Source organism: Budorcas taxicolor, chromosome 9 (genome assembly GCF_023091745.1).
Source record: "Budorcas taxicolor isolate Tak-1 chromosome 9, Takin1.1, whole genome shotgun sequence".
Classification (NCBI taxonomy): domain Eukaryota; kingdom Metazoa; phylum Chordata; class Mammalia; order Artiodactyla; family Bovidae; genus Budorcas; species Budorcas taxicolor.
In genome coordinates, this window is record NC_068918.1 from 80657320 (window position 1) to 80672134 (window position 14815).

General features: G+C 41.1%; 1 protein-coding gene across 1 annotated transcript in view; it reads right to left on the reverse strand.

Moving 5' to 3' along the window:
* The window catches only part of SYNE1 (spectrin repeat containing nuclear envelope protein 1), a 408382-nt gene that overhangs the window by 313056 nt on the left and 80511 nt on the right, over positions 1–14815 (reverse strand). The window contains exons 21-28 of the mRNA XM_052645623.1: positions 13901–14074; positions 10826–10984; positions 10367–10531; positions 8532–8666; positions 4748–4906; positions 4359–4567; positions 3268–3376; positions 1028–1192 (exon numbers count right to left, since the gene is read on the reverse strand). Coding sequence (XP_052501583.1) covers positions 1028–1192; positions 3268–3376; positions 4359–4567; positions 4748–4906; positions 8532–8666; positions 10367–10531; positions 10826–10984; positions 13901–14074 — 1275 coding nt within the window. The remainder of the gene's footprint in view (positions 1–1027; positions 1193–3267; positions 3377–4358; positions 4568–4747; positions 4907–8531; positions 8667–10366; positions 10532–10825; positions 10985–13900; positions 14075–14815) is intronic.

Below are 14815 nucleotides of genomic sequence, written 5' to 3' on the forward strand. Positions count from 1 at the left end.
GTCTATTTCCCATGAAGTGATAGGACCAGATGCCATGATCTTTGTTTTCTGAATGTTGAGCTTTAGGCCAACTTTTTCACTCTCCTCTTTCACTTTCATCAAGAGGCTTTTGAGTTCCTCTTCACTTTCTGCCATAAGGGTGGTGTCACCTGCATATCTGAGGTTATTGATATTTCTCCTGGCAGTCTTGATTCCAGCTTGTGTTTCTTCCAGCCTAGTGTTTCTCAGGGTTGTACTCTGCATGTACGTTAAATAAGCAGGGTGACAATATACAGCCTTGACGTATTCCTTTTCCTATTTGGAACCAGTCCGTTGTTCCATGTCCAGTTCTAACTGTTGCTTCCTGATCTGCATATAGGTTTCTCAAGAAGCAGGTCAGGTGGTCTGGTATTCCCATCTCTTTCAGAATTTTCCACAGTTTATTGTGATCTACACAGTCAAAGGCTTTGGCATAGTCAAGAAAGCAGAAATAGATGTTTTTCTGGAACTCTCTTGCTTTTTCCATGATCCAGTGGATGTTGGCAGTTTGATCTCTGGTTCCTCTGCCTTTTCTAAAACCAGCTTGAACATCAGGCACTGTACTAAGTGCTTTACATACAGTATTACATTCAATTCTTGCAGTTAACTTTTGGGGTATTTTTTATCCATTTTAAGCTCATGGTTAAGTAGAAAATGGGGTATCAGAGTTAAACTCTACCAGTGGGCTTGTCTGACTCTCAAACCTGGGTTCTACCTGAAACTGACCATGAAATAATACTTCTAGTAAAAGTATGGATTTAGAAGCTTTGCACTTTAAATATACACAGTGAACCTGAATTATTAATAACATATCCAATAATGGCACAGACTACCAAAGCAAAGATTCTGCTCATCTTCCCCACCAATCTTCATATACATAAGTGTTTGTTATAACCATTCAGTTTAAACTATTAATACACATTTTAAATAAAATTATTTGTTAAACTGAAACCCAAAGGAACCTTCCAGACTCCAGCCAGAGCTTCCGTTTAGCGTGTGAATAGTTTACCTCTGACAACAAAGTCCCGAGAGCCTTGAAAGAACTAGATAATTTTGCCAGCTCGTCTCCTTGCTTTTGGGCTTCATCCTCAGAAGAAACTTCAATCAGAATTTTAAGCCTGGATTTCAGCCAGCTGAGAGTCTCCCCTTTTTTGGTAATACCACTTCTGATCTCCTGGAATGAAAGAACACTTTTGATGAGCAAAATAAAACTGTGAATCATAACTTTCCAGCAAGAAAGAACTCAACCTAAGAAGGTTTGTAACACGGAGGTAGAGGAGCCAGACATTCATTCACCAACACAGTGCCCACTTATTTCACTTTTTGTTCACATCTTTAAGCAAAGTCTATGAATGCTAGAAGGAACTGCTTCCCCAATGCCAAAATCCGATGTGTAAAATCAGTGTTCTCTATACCAAAAAATTCCCTCCATAACTATCTACATATTTACAGATATTTCCTTGATCACAACAAAGATGCTTCCAAAAGTACTGTAGAATATGTGACACCAGAACTGGAAATTATAACATATACTTTTTCACCTTATTTTCTGTAGCTGTAAGGAACACTGTATATTTTTGAAAAAAAGAAAAAAGAATTGACAGAGTCCTTTTTAAAATTAGTGGGTTTCTTTTATTGAAGAGTTTATTTGGTGAATATTACTATGGATACTCTAAAAGATTTATGGTGCTAGTGGTAAAGAATCCACTTGCCAGCGCAGGAGACACAAGAGATGCAGGTTTGATCCCTGGGTCGGCAAGGCTCCCTGGAGTAGGAAATGGCACCCCACTCCAGTATCCTTGCCTGCAAAGTGCCACGGACAGAGAAGCCTGGTGGGATACAGTCCATGGGGCCGCAGAGTCAGACACAACTGAGCAGCTGAGCACAAAGATTTATTTTAACTTCATTAGCTCATATTTTATGTTTCACTTTGGTTGGTTTTTGGAAGTCAGTACTCCAGATGGTAAGGTGCACAAACAGGAACTCAGCTCTAATCCAGGAAGAGAAGACTGACTGGCTAAGATGATACCAGAAAGACCCTAGGCATCAGCACCTGTAGGACTGGGGGCCAGGGGAATGGTGCCTAGGGCTGCCTCTCCCTCCTGCACCTGCTTTGGGTAGCTGAGAGCTGTGGACTCCGACTGCCTGTGTTGCTACAAGAGGGTTTTACAGGGCCAATACCTACAGAGGAAATAGTTGGTTTTAGAAGCAAATGCTTTCTTTGTTCCAAGATGTGAACTTTTTGGCACCATAACAGCAACCAAGAGCAAATATAGATATCCGTCTACAGATGGACATGGTATTGTTGAGTAGTTTTAGCATGTCAAGGGGTTATAAATTTAATAGGGAAAAAATGAAAATCAGAGGATGGGAATAGAAGGGAAATGCATTCTTATCAGGGCTTCACTGGTGGCTTAGCAGTAAAGAACTTATCTGCCAATGCAGGAGACTCAGGTTCATTTCCTGAGTGGGGAAGATTCCCTGGAGAATGAAATGGCAACCCACTCCAGTATTCTTGCCTGGGAAATCCCATGGATATAGAAGCCTGGTGGTCTAAGGTCCACGGGGTCGCAAAAGAGTCAGACACGACTTAGCAACTAAACAACACAGCATATTCTCATCAACAACTCTGTGACTTGCCGTGGTTCAAAATACTGAAAGATAAATAACATTCACAACAGTGTGTGTCTACAAAGCCAAGAGCCAAGATAAGAGGGAGAGGGTTGCTGTGTGCCATTCACAGACTGCAAACTGGATTCAGGCCTGAGGTTCTGTCGCCCTGGCTGGGTTTATCAGGCAGTACCCATGCTCACAGGGACTGATCCAACCCAAGCTGCAAGTGACATAGAAACGATGCTTAGAGACCATGCCCAGTTCTCTCATCTTCTGTAACCCAGCTTTTGAGTGGCTGAAAATGCACAAAAACCTGCAGTGTTCTTGTTTTCCATTACTATTCTTGAGCTCCACTGTGTTGTACGCCCATGCATACAATTTTCCTCGCAAGATTCCCCATTAGCTAAAGAGGCATTAGAGGCACCACTGAACATGACTAAATCTCAGAGCTAACAATAATTCCATAGAGAACACCCCTACAGCTCTCCACAGTAACAGGGGGAGACTTCTTTTAAGACAATTTTCAGGAAGTCAATTTTTTTATAGAAAGAAAACAAGACATCAGTTAGACTGTTGCCATTATTGTTTTTATTAATAGTTATTTTCTAGTAACAAAAAAAGTGGCCCAGAACTTACCTCCAGAGCACGTTTAACTTCTCCTTGATTAGCAGTATCGATGGTCTCATTCTTAATCCCCTTTAACTGGGTCTCCTTTGCAGATATCCAAGAGGAGAACTCAGAAATTCTGAAATAACAGGTATTTTCTTATTAAAGGGAGAAAATACCCCCAGGGTTAGAATACATTTTCTATTTTGAGTTTATGCATGGAAATTTGATAATCAACTGATGAGAAAATGGATTAACACATTTCTTTCAACTCATTAGCAAACTGATTAACAAATTTCCCAGCAATGGTTTCTTCCACATGAAGCTCAAGGCTGGAGAGGCTATCCCTGGGCTCAGTCACTTGAACCAAAGGGGAAGCAGAGCAGATGGAGCTCAGCGGTGGAGGAAGATGCATCTCAGAGTCTGGGCACATGGAAGTGAGGAAGGTACACCTGAGGTCTGTCCTCATGTGTCTCCACCAGAGACAGAAACCCAAAGAGGCAGAAGTCCCTTTTGCGGGGACATGAGGAAATCAGAGAGAAAGAGATTGCCTAATTCTGATTCAAAGAGACAACATCTGGGTCACCTGGAAGTAATGTGCTTCACTCTTGTTTCTGACTGAAAGTGAAAGTGAAAGTCACTCAGTCGTATCCGACTCTTTGCGACCCATGGACTGTATAGTCCATGGAATTCTCCAGGCCAGAATACTGGAGTGGGTAGCCATTCCCTTCTCCAGGGGATCTTCCCAACCCAGGGATCAAACCCAGGTCTCCTACATTGCAGGTGGATTCTCTACCAGCTGAACCACAAGGGAAGCCCAAGAATACTGGAGTGGGTAGCCTATCCCTTCTCCTGACACAGGAATCAAAATGGGGTCTCCTGCATTGTAGGTGGATTCTTTACTGGCTGAGCGACCAGGGAAGCCCCCTTTCAGTTTTCTAACTGAAACTTATTCTTAAATTTAATGAAGCATTTTTGTACAAGAGCATGTACACAATCATACCATCTGATTTTCTTCATTGCGTAAGATGAAACATATTTCATGACTTGTTTTGCAACCATGTTGGAATTAAAATAATTATGAAAGACCACGTCCTTCTCTGAGAGCCACCCGCAACTACCTGCTCGTGTAGTCCTTCCACTTGTCTGGGTCTCCCACCAGCTTCACGTAGGTGCAGTCAATAGCAGCTCTGAGCTCCTTGAGGGTCACGTGACAGGTCTCAGGTGTGTTCCGGACTGCGTCCCGGACTGGAAGTTTCAGACACAGTTCTTCAATGAGCTGTAACCTTTTCTCACAGAGATGGTGAGGGCCCTTGTCACTGAAGAAGATCTAGTGAGCAATAAACATTTATATAATCTCTGTGAGAATCCACACAAGACTGTTGTATTTTCGTGGCTGATTCCCATCTAGTCTAGCAGTATAAAGTAATTAAGCTACTGAGTGTTTTCAGACCCAAACGCAAGCATCAGTGATATACTTGAAGGGACGCCGGGACTCCCTGGGACATACCCTGTGCTCTTTGATGATTTTTTCGCTGCCTTCCTGGGGCACCAGCTTGGTCTCTCTATCCAGCTCAGCTCTGCACTCTTCCACAGAAGCTAAGAACCTGTTCTTCTCCACCTCAATCTTCAGATGAAGCAAATGATATGGAGCTTCTGCTTGAAGATCCTGCATGCCATAGGAAGAGTCCGGAAAATAGGATACCATTCCTGATCATGTACATTTCCCATTGAAGTGGCAGAAAATATGAGATAGTTCCGCTTCCAGGGGATCTTCCCGACCCAGGGATTGAACCTGTCTCTCTGACCTTTCCTGCACTGGCAGGCATATTCTTAACCACTGAGCCACCTGGACAGCTTAGTGCAAATGTGACTTAATCCCTTATTATCAGCATTGAGACTCTGTGCTTTGTACTTTTCCAAGTACCAGGACCACAGCCAAGCTTTTCAGCCTGCTGTGAGTTGGGTGTTTCCACAGTGATTATCCTATTTAACTTTAATAGCCCTATACGGTATTAATATCCCTATTTTAAAGATCAGACCCTTGAGGCTCAAGGTTAAGTAGAAAAGCTGGATTTGATTCTAAATCACATACTGATTTCATATTCCCGCTCCCTAGCATGTGTCCTTTTAAATTTTGTCAACAGCCCTATGAGGTAGGAAGGACAGATATTATGCTCACTACACAGGGGTGGAGGGGGCGCGCAAGGAAACCTTATTAGTGAAAAAGCCAGGATTAAGCAGCCCACGGCTCTGACCACCTGTTATGTCATCTTTTACTCGGAACATACACTAAGAAAACACAAGCAAGCTAGCACACGAACAATGGCACCCTGACAGTGGGAAATGTTTGACATTCTTCTTTGATACAAGTATAAGCTTCATCATTCCCTTTAGTTGTACAATTTATTTTTAGCCTACTTGTCTCCTATGGCATTTAAAAGATTAACATAAAACACAGAAATAATTGATGAGAAAAATGAGTTAAGGCTTTGGAAAGACTAGGACAGATTATATCTCAGAGAGTTGAATGTGTGTGTGTGTGTGTGTGTGTGTGTGTGTGTGTGTATGTAAAATAAAATACAGCCTTCAATTATAGTCCCTATTCCACAGTACATTTTTGATAATGTTAAACTTCAAAGACATCTTTAGAAGCTTGGATTTCTGTAAGCATCTTTTTTTAAAAAAATTCAAATTTACCAAGTAAAAATGTAATTATTTTTTATTTTTATTGAAGCATAACTGATTTACAATGTCAGGTGTACAGCAAAGTGATTCAATTATTATACATATATGTAAATATATACACACATATATTTTTTCAGATTATTTCCCTTATGGGTTATTACAAAATATTGATTATAGTTCCTTGTACTATATAGCAGGTTCTTGTTGGTTAACTATTTTTAAAGGTATTTCTTTAATTGCGTTTTTCTTATGCAAAGGGCTGAAATTTTTAGCCTATGTTACTGAGGTTAGAAAAACAAAATCCAGACAGTGACACAACCTGATGGAGAGTGTTCTAGCTGCCTATTTTCTGGATCTCCTGACTTCTTCAGCTAACACACATGAAATTCACCACTCAGTAATCCCTCAGAGCATCACTTGTGGGTCTGCTGCTGGTGTAGCTTCCTCCAGTCTGCCCCAAGGATGACACCTTCAAAGGGCCCCGTCACCTACAGCTGCTTCCCCTGACATGTAGATTCGGAAGTCGGCTTCCATGCAACAAGCCCACGCAAGACGCTCCAGTCACACTGAGCCCAGTGGAACCCGCGTGCCCCTGGCACACCCTCCAGCTTGCTTTCTTCCTCCCAGCCGCCCCCAGATCTCTGCTGCTTCTTTAAGGCCCTAGCTCAAAACTAATTACCTGCCTTATTCTTGTCTGCTGTCCAAGTGGTCCACTTCTCTCTTTCAAAGCTTTCATCAGTGTATTACTTACACTTTTGGGAACTTATTATATATTGTACTTTTATTATTTTGCAACTAATTATCTCCCTTACTGGACTCTAAGCTCTCTGGGGGAAAGGATTATGCTTTGTTCATCACTGAATCCTTAACCAATAAATTGTTTTCATTTATATGTTTCAGATAATAACAAGCTAAACCAGATGGCAAAATCCTTGAAAACCTCAAACATATAGGTGTGTATATATATATATATATATATATATATATATATACATATATGTATATACCTATCTATACCTAGTACATAATTGTAGACTTTATATACAAATATATATAATATATAGGACTTCACTGGTGGCTCAGATGGTAAAGAATCTGCCTGCAATGCAGGAGACCTGGGTTCTATCCCTGGATCAGGAAGATCCCCTGGAGAAGGAAGTGGCTACCCACTCTAGTATTCTTGCCTGGAGAATTCCATGGACAGAGGAGCCTGGTGAGCTACAGTCCATGGGGTCACAAGTGTCAGACACGAGTGAGCAACTAAACACTTTCACACTTTCATACATAATGTATATATATAATGCTTCCATATGAAATATGAATACAGAATATATATTTCATATATATATGATGTATTTCATACACCATGCTACTAAAATTATAAGAAACATTTCTTGTCATTTCAATAGCATACCTAACATAACTAAGATGGGAAGAGTTTATGAAATGTCACTAAAAAAGTTAAATGCCTTGATGTTCCCATCCCCAAAAATAATCAGGAAAAGACAGCATACTCTTCAGTAATATAATGAAATTGATAATACTTAAAAATAGGAAAAGCAGGACTTCCATGGTGGTCCAGGGGTTAAAGACTTTGCCTGCCAATGCAGGGGATATGGGTTCAATCCCTGGTCCAGAGGATCCCCCGTGCCACTAGGCAGTAAGCTCGTGTGCCACAATTACTGAGCCAGAGTGCCCTAGTGCCTGAGCACTTCCACAAGAGAAGCTACTGCAGTGAGACGCGCGCACTGCCAACTAGAGAGTAGCCCCTGCTCACCGCAACTTGGGGAAGCCCACACGCAGCAAAGAAGACCCAGGGCAACCACACATAAAATAAATTTAAACAAATCTTTGAAGCTGTGGTACATATACACAATGGAGTATTACTCAACTGTTAAAAAGAATACATTTGAATCAGTTCTAATGAGGTGGATGAAACTGGAGCCTATTATACAGAGTGAAGTAAGCCAGAAAGAAAAACACCAATACAGTATACTAACGCATATATATGGAATTTAGAAAGATGGTAACGATAACCCTGTATGCGAGACAGCAAAAGAGACACAGATGTATAGAACAGTCTTTTGGACTCTGTGGGAGAGGGAGAGGGTGGGATGATTCGGGAGAATGGCACTGAAACATGTATAAATGTGAAAAGAATCACCAGTCCAGGTTCGATGCATGATACAGAATGCTCGGGGCTGGTGCACTGGGATGATCCAGAGGGATGGTATGGGGAGGGAGGAGGGAGGGGGATTCAGGATGGGGAACACGTGTACACCCATGGCAGATTCATGTCGATATATGGCAAAACCAATATAATATTGTAAAGTAATTAGCCTCCAATTAAATAAATTTATATTAAAAATAAATAAAAAGCAGAGACAAAAAAATTAAAATTAAAAAAAAATCTTTAAGAAAACAGGAAAAGCAAAATTCTATCATATTCCTGTTTTATTCAAGCTCAGCTTTTTCAATGGCAAAGGTATTAAAAACTATGATAACTTTCCCGGGTTTCTACATTTCTGTGACCAGTGAACCTCCATGCCCTCATGTTCTCTTCCCTCATCCATGATACATGACCTTCCCATGTGGTCCTGACTCACCTTCCACTGTTTGTGGAGCTTTCTGACGGCTTCCTGCAGGCCCCGCTGCTCCTGCTCAGGGAGAATGTCAGTGAGCTCGTCACACGCTTTCAGGAAAGCATTGAGCACCCTCTGGTCCAGCTGACTGAAAAACTCCTGGCGTGGAGAAGGGGGAGAGCGGTCACGAGTGTCAGGCAGAATAAAAGGCAGCATCAGACACCAGACAGTGAAGTAGTCATGCCTCTAAACAAGCCTCTTAGCCAGCTGCTGCCCTCTTCAAACCTTCCGGGTGACTACCATTTTGTTTTCAGGAACAAACTATAATTATCCACAAGGATGAATCAGAAGCTGTTGAATCTGAAATTCAACTAGGACTTTTTTATTTTTTAGAAAAAAAGTCTTTGCAGTTTTCAAATTTGATAGATTATTCTAGAGAGCCAATGGGAGATCCTAAAAACCTGATCCCACAGGGACAGAGTTTCAGTTCCTCTTTGGTAAAAGTCAGAAGAGCTGAGTGGAAGCCAGGACTAAACCTCACCATCCCTCACTCCCTAACTGCAGTGTGTTCCAGGCCTTGCTGGTTCATTATGAGCCATTTCTGCATTCACACCAAGCACACACACTGTGGAATGAATTGTGTTGCCCCGTCCCCACCATCCCATCCCATCAAAGTCATATGTTGAAGCCCTAACCTGCGGTGTGATGATATCTGAGGGCGGGCCTCTCATGAAGGAATGAGTGCCCTTTTTCAAGGCGAGACATTGAAGATCTTCCCCTCTATCTATCTCTGCCATGTGAGGACACAGTGAGGTAACCACCTGCATATCAGGAAAAGTCCTCACCAGAACCCAGCCAGGCTACTACCCTAATCTCAGACTTAGTTTTCAAAACTGAGAAAATAAATTCCTATTGCTTAAGCCACTCAACCTGTCTTTATTATTATTTTTTTTTTATGGTAGCCTGGGCAGATGAATACAACACCTGCACAAATATACATGGCTAAGTCTCACAAAGTCTTAAGATTATGTATGCTGGGAAGCCACAGTGATTCAAAAGAAAGAACAGCAGAGTAGGGGTGTATAAATTTGAATGAGATGTTGGATGGTCATGGACATCAAACCTAAATCCATCAACTGCATCACAAATGCATTGCATTCATCATTTGAGAGTGTGGCTTACATAAATATCCACTGAAATTTCAGGAAAAAAGTATACATTGTTGGAGGGAATCATCTCCATACACCCTTTAAGAGATTACTCATATTCTCAATACTGATATAATTTAAATGAGTATGATTAACAGGGAGATGGCTTCACAATACAGGCTCAAGCTGTAGATCAGCTATCAAACTTCAAGTGACATGGCACCTATTCCACGTGTGAGATGGCAGGATTATGATATAAGCACAAAGACTTAGCCAGCCCCCTAAACTCTCTTAGAAAGCACATGTTGGTCATGAAAGAGTGTTTCAGCTGAATAATGAGTTAGTAGTTTGGAGAGTCTGAATTCTCTCTCCCATGGTTATCTGCTACTCCAAGGGCTCAAGAGTGGCCAATTATAGGGCAGCTGTCAACTGTTTCTGAGGTTCTTTTTGCTGTCATTTCTTTGGGTCTCGTATCTAACAAGTTCCTGCTCCTGCCTCATTTCTCCCTCTCCCCTCCCTTTCTCCTCTCTTCTTCCTTCTTCCCTTCCTCCTCCTCCCCCTCCATTTTCTTTTTCTTCCCCCTCTCTCTATCTCTCTCTTCCTGTCTCTCTCTCCTTCTCTGTATTAGAACATTACGCTCTTTTAATTTTTCATCCAAGATGGCTTGCTCACGTCCTCACGTCCTCAAGGACCCACGTGGAATGCACTCACGGTGTGTCTCTTCAGCAAGTCTTCCGGGTCCCCCTTTTCCTCCAGGCCCTCCTGAGCGACCCTGAGCACCTTCTCCAACTCGGCTCGAGACTCCTCAAACTTCTTCATCAAGCGGCTGTTGGTTTCCACATGTTTCTTCCAATCTCCAGTTTTCTTTACCATATTCTTGATTAAAAATAATAATAATAATAATGGGATATTGATCTCTAGTCATTGAAAATGTCATTTGTTAAAGAATACTATTTCTTTCAAAAAACACTTGGAAGGAATATATGTCATTATGATGAGAATAATCAATCTTTCTAAATATTAATTAATAACAGAGAGAGAAGTAAAATGATTGGTTTCCAAACACCAGTAGATGAGTTCTTTGTCAAGAGTGAAGACATGAAATGGGGTAATTGCAAGTCTTCTTGGAATTTTCCTCATTCACATCTCTAAGGCAGGCAGCGAACCTACCTGAAAAGCAACATGCATATCTGCAATCTTTCTCTGTAGCTTCGTCTGATCAAAATGCTTTAACACGTTGCTCAAGGTCACAAACTTCTGAACACTCTGGCTGCCTTTCTCAATTTGAGTCATGGCTTTCTTACAGCTTTCTTGACAAGCCAACAGTTCCTACAAGGAAAGGGAACTCACAACAATAGTATTTAAAAGGGCAAGAAAGAATGAGAGTAATCATTACAAAAGATTAACAGCATTATATAGCTTTTAGGCTTTTAATCAGCAATAAGTAAAACCAAAGTATGGAGAGGTGGTGCTTTTCAGAAAAGCACAATTTTAAGCAATCACTGAAGTCAGTGCCTTTTATATAAGGCATTTAGATGTCATGCTGAGGTTTCTGAAATCTTTTACATTTCATGCCTACCTTATTAATATCAAGAGAATGACAGAGCATCAAAATTGTTATCTGCCTGGTGCATGCCTTCCTCCTACCAACCAACAGGTCCATAATTTATTGTATAAAACAATAATGAAATCAGTCTACATATCAGGCTATCATCTGCCTCAATAAATTTAATACCAGTGCATATTATAGTTTACTGAGTTGGTTGAAGCAGTATATATAATTTGTATATCCTAAATTATACAACATTTAAATTCTTAAGGTTTACAAACTATCAACCTCATTAATAAAATGGTGGACCCCAGGTTGGTTGGTGGATTAGTTGCTAAATTATGTCTGACTCTTACATGGACTGTAGCCTACCAGGCTCCTCTGTCCACGGGATTTCCCAGGCAAGAATACTGGAGTGGGTTGCCGTTTCCTTCTCCAAGGCATCTTCTCAACCCAGGGGTCGAACCCAGGTCTCCTGCATTGTAGGCAGATTCTTGCGTTACGGGTGGATTCTTTACCAACTGAGCTACCAAGTGGACCCCAGATTCTAACACAAAAGGCAGCAGACTAGTGGGCCTGGGAATACTTGCCAGTTGTCACGCATTTGCAGACGAAAAGCAATGGTGACTCATAAGCCTTTTACACCTGACTATATCCTGGGATCCTGGCAATTTCTGCCTTAGACAGCACGGAAATTATTCAGCTCCATGGCAAGCAGTCATTTTTTTTTGACTTGAATCTACACCATTTGCACTTCAGCATCCTTGATTACTTTGAAAAAATAGTTCAAACTGGTAATATAGATACCAGTTTGGGTAACTTAGATGCAAATATTAACAGCAAGATTTCTGTTTTATTTGGGGAAGACAGAGTAAGGATATACTTGTTCATTTTGAACATTTAGGAAGTAAGAGAGTAACATATGTTAGAAAAATCTTGAAGTGAAAGTGAAAGTTGTGCAGTTGTACTTGACTCTTTGTGACCCCGTGGTCTATACAGTCAATGGAATTCTCCAGGCCAGAATACTGGAGTGGGTAGCCTTTCCCTTCTCCAGGGGATCTTCCCAACCCAGGGATCAAACCCAGGTCTCCCACATTGCAGACAGATTCTTTACCAGGTGAGCCACCAGGGAAGCCCAAGAATACTGGAGTGGGTAGCCTATCCCCTCTCCAGTGGATCTTCCTGACCCAGGAATCAAACCGGGGTCTCCTGCATTACAGGTGGATTCTTTACCAAGTGAGCTATCAGGCAAGCCCTAGAAAAATCTTACCCATATTTTAGCATTAAAAGTAGTAAATACAATTTTAATTGTGAAAGGATTATTTGATGGAGACATATAGCAATTTGGGAACATAGGAAATGGCACTATGATTTCAAACTGAAAGACAATCTTTAACCAATAGGATGAGAAGCCATTAGAATAGGTTTTGGTGGTATAATCATTGCGTGTGTGCTGAGTCGCTCAGTCATGTCTGACTCTGCAACCCCACGGAATGCAGCCCACCAGGCTTCTCTGTCCATGTAACTTTCCAGGCAAGAACACTGGAATGGATTGCCATTTCCAATTCCAGGGGAATCTTCCTGAATCAAGGATTGAACCCACATCTCTTGCATCTCCTGCATTGGCATCATCATTGTGACTTATCATTAATAATAATAATTATGTTAATTGCTACCAGTTATAGAGTATGTGCCCTAATGTGTTAGTCCTATTATAGAATATTTAATATAATCTCTACAACAAGTTCTCAACTTAGGTACCACCACTCGCATTTCAATGTGAGAAAGCTAATCAAGGCTTTGCAATTTGCTGTATCAGTTCTGAATACCTGTCTGACTCACTTCAGATGTTCTCTGCTCTTTCTGCTAAGTGACGCTGACTTCCTTCCATGAGTCTATTTTGATGAATACAGTGGCAAACCTTTTACCCATCAGTTTCACCCTCTGTTGCTTAAGTTTATTTACAATAAACCAACTAAATAAGCCAATTAATTGTCACACTCAGTAGGAGGCTGTTCTGCATGCAGATTTGCTTACTAAAACTGAGACAAAGAAGAATGATTCTCACTCCAAATACATTTCCAGAATGCTATGGTCATGTCGATCGGTCTAATCCTAGAGGCGTGAAAAGATCTCATAAGACAGACGACAGACACCGGACAGAAATGGAATGCAATTATTTATTTCTGTACATAGCTAAATATATACAATTTAAAATTTATCTATACAACTTTTGTCTACATTAATATGCAGGTATGCCTAAGTTACTTCAGTCGTGTCTGACCCTCGGCGACCCATGGACTGTAGCCCGCTAGGCTCCTCTGTCCATGGAATTCTCCAGGCAAGAATACTGGAGTGGGCTGCCATGCCCTTCTCCAGGGGATCTTCCCAACCCAGGGATCGAACCCACATTTCCTTGGCTTCTGCATTGGCACGTGGATTTTTACCACTGAGCCACCAGGGAAGCTCCTATGTGAATATATCTATATATAAATATAGAGAGAGATAACATTTTTTATTCTATCTATGGTACATAGGGTTTTCATCTTTGGCCATGCGTTTTTGTTTTGAGTTGCCAGTACTAGTCTATTAAAAGTTTTCTTCTCCTATCACTGAATTTCTATCATTATATGCACCTCAGTGTTACTGCCTATGCATTCAATTAACTAGGTCTCCTGAAAGAAAAATTTCCTTACCTGATGTTTCTGTTTAAAAAGAGGACTAGATTGTGCCTCGTGTTCAAGAACTGTCATAATTTCATCGATTTTCCCAAGTGAGTCATAAAAGGCTGTCATCTGCTTTTCCAATTCCTCCAACGGTACCAACAGCTGTTGAGACTCAGAAAGGAGTGGGGAGTAACAGTCTTTGACCTTTAAAAAAACAAAGGCACAAATTCTACTGAAGGCCATGAAAGACCATAAGCTCGGGGCACTATTCATAGCTCTTAGGAATGTTTTCTTCATTATAGGGTCGTTTTGTGCTTACAGATCTCCAGAGATACTCTTTAATGATATTTCCTGTGTATTGTTAGATTTTGATGTTAAAAAAAAAAAAAGCACTACTATTGTACCACTGAGACAAGTAAATGCTACGGAGCTTTCTCACGAAATTACATTTGTAGGATGTATTTGCTCATTTGGATAGGTCTTACTCATCTAAATTATGTCAGTGAGCCAGATGGCATCAAATTCCATTTTATGAACTCTGCAACCCATCTTCACATTGGGCTCAAAATCTGACCTAAGACAGTCATGAATGACCATTATCTAAGCCGACCTGGACTTTCCAACTTCATTTCTAAGAACTCCACTACTTGACCCCTTAACTCTAGACAAACCTACAAGTTGTTGATGCGTTCTTCCCAGGGAGGTCCTGTGCCTCTCCTAACCTCCTTCAAGCTCCATGCTTAGCCACTCTTTCCCCATCGATATCCCACTCAGACCAAGCACTCATGTCATATACAAATTTATTCACAAAAGTTCCGTGCTGGTTCTCCCTCATCTGAATTGGCCCAGCTCTCATCTGTTACTTCTCTTTTTAAAAAATGTTATTAATTCATACACCTGCATTGTCTTTATCTTCATGATGAGCTCCTGAAGATGAAGATCTTG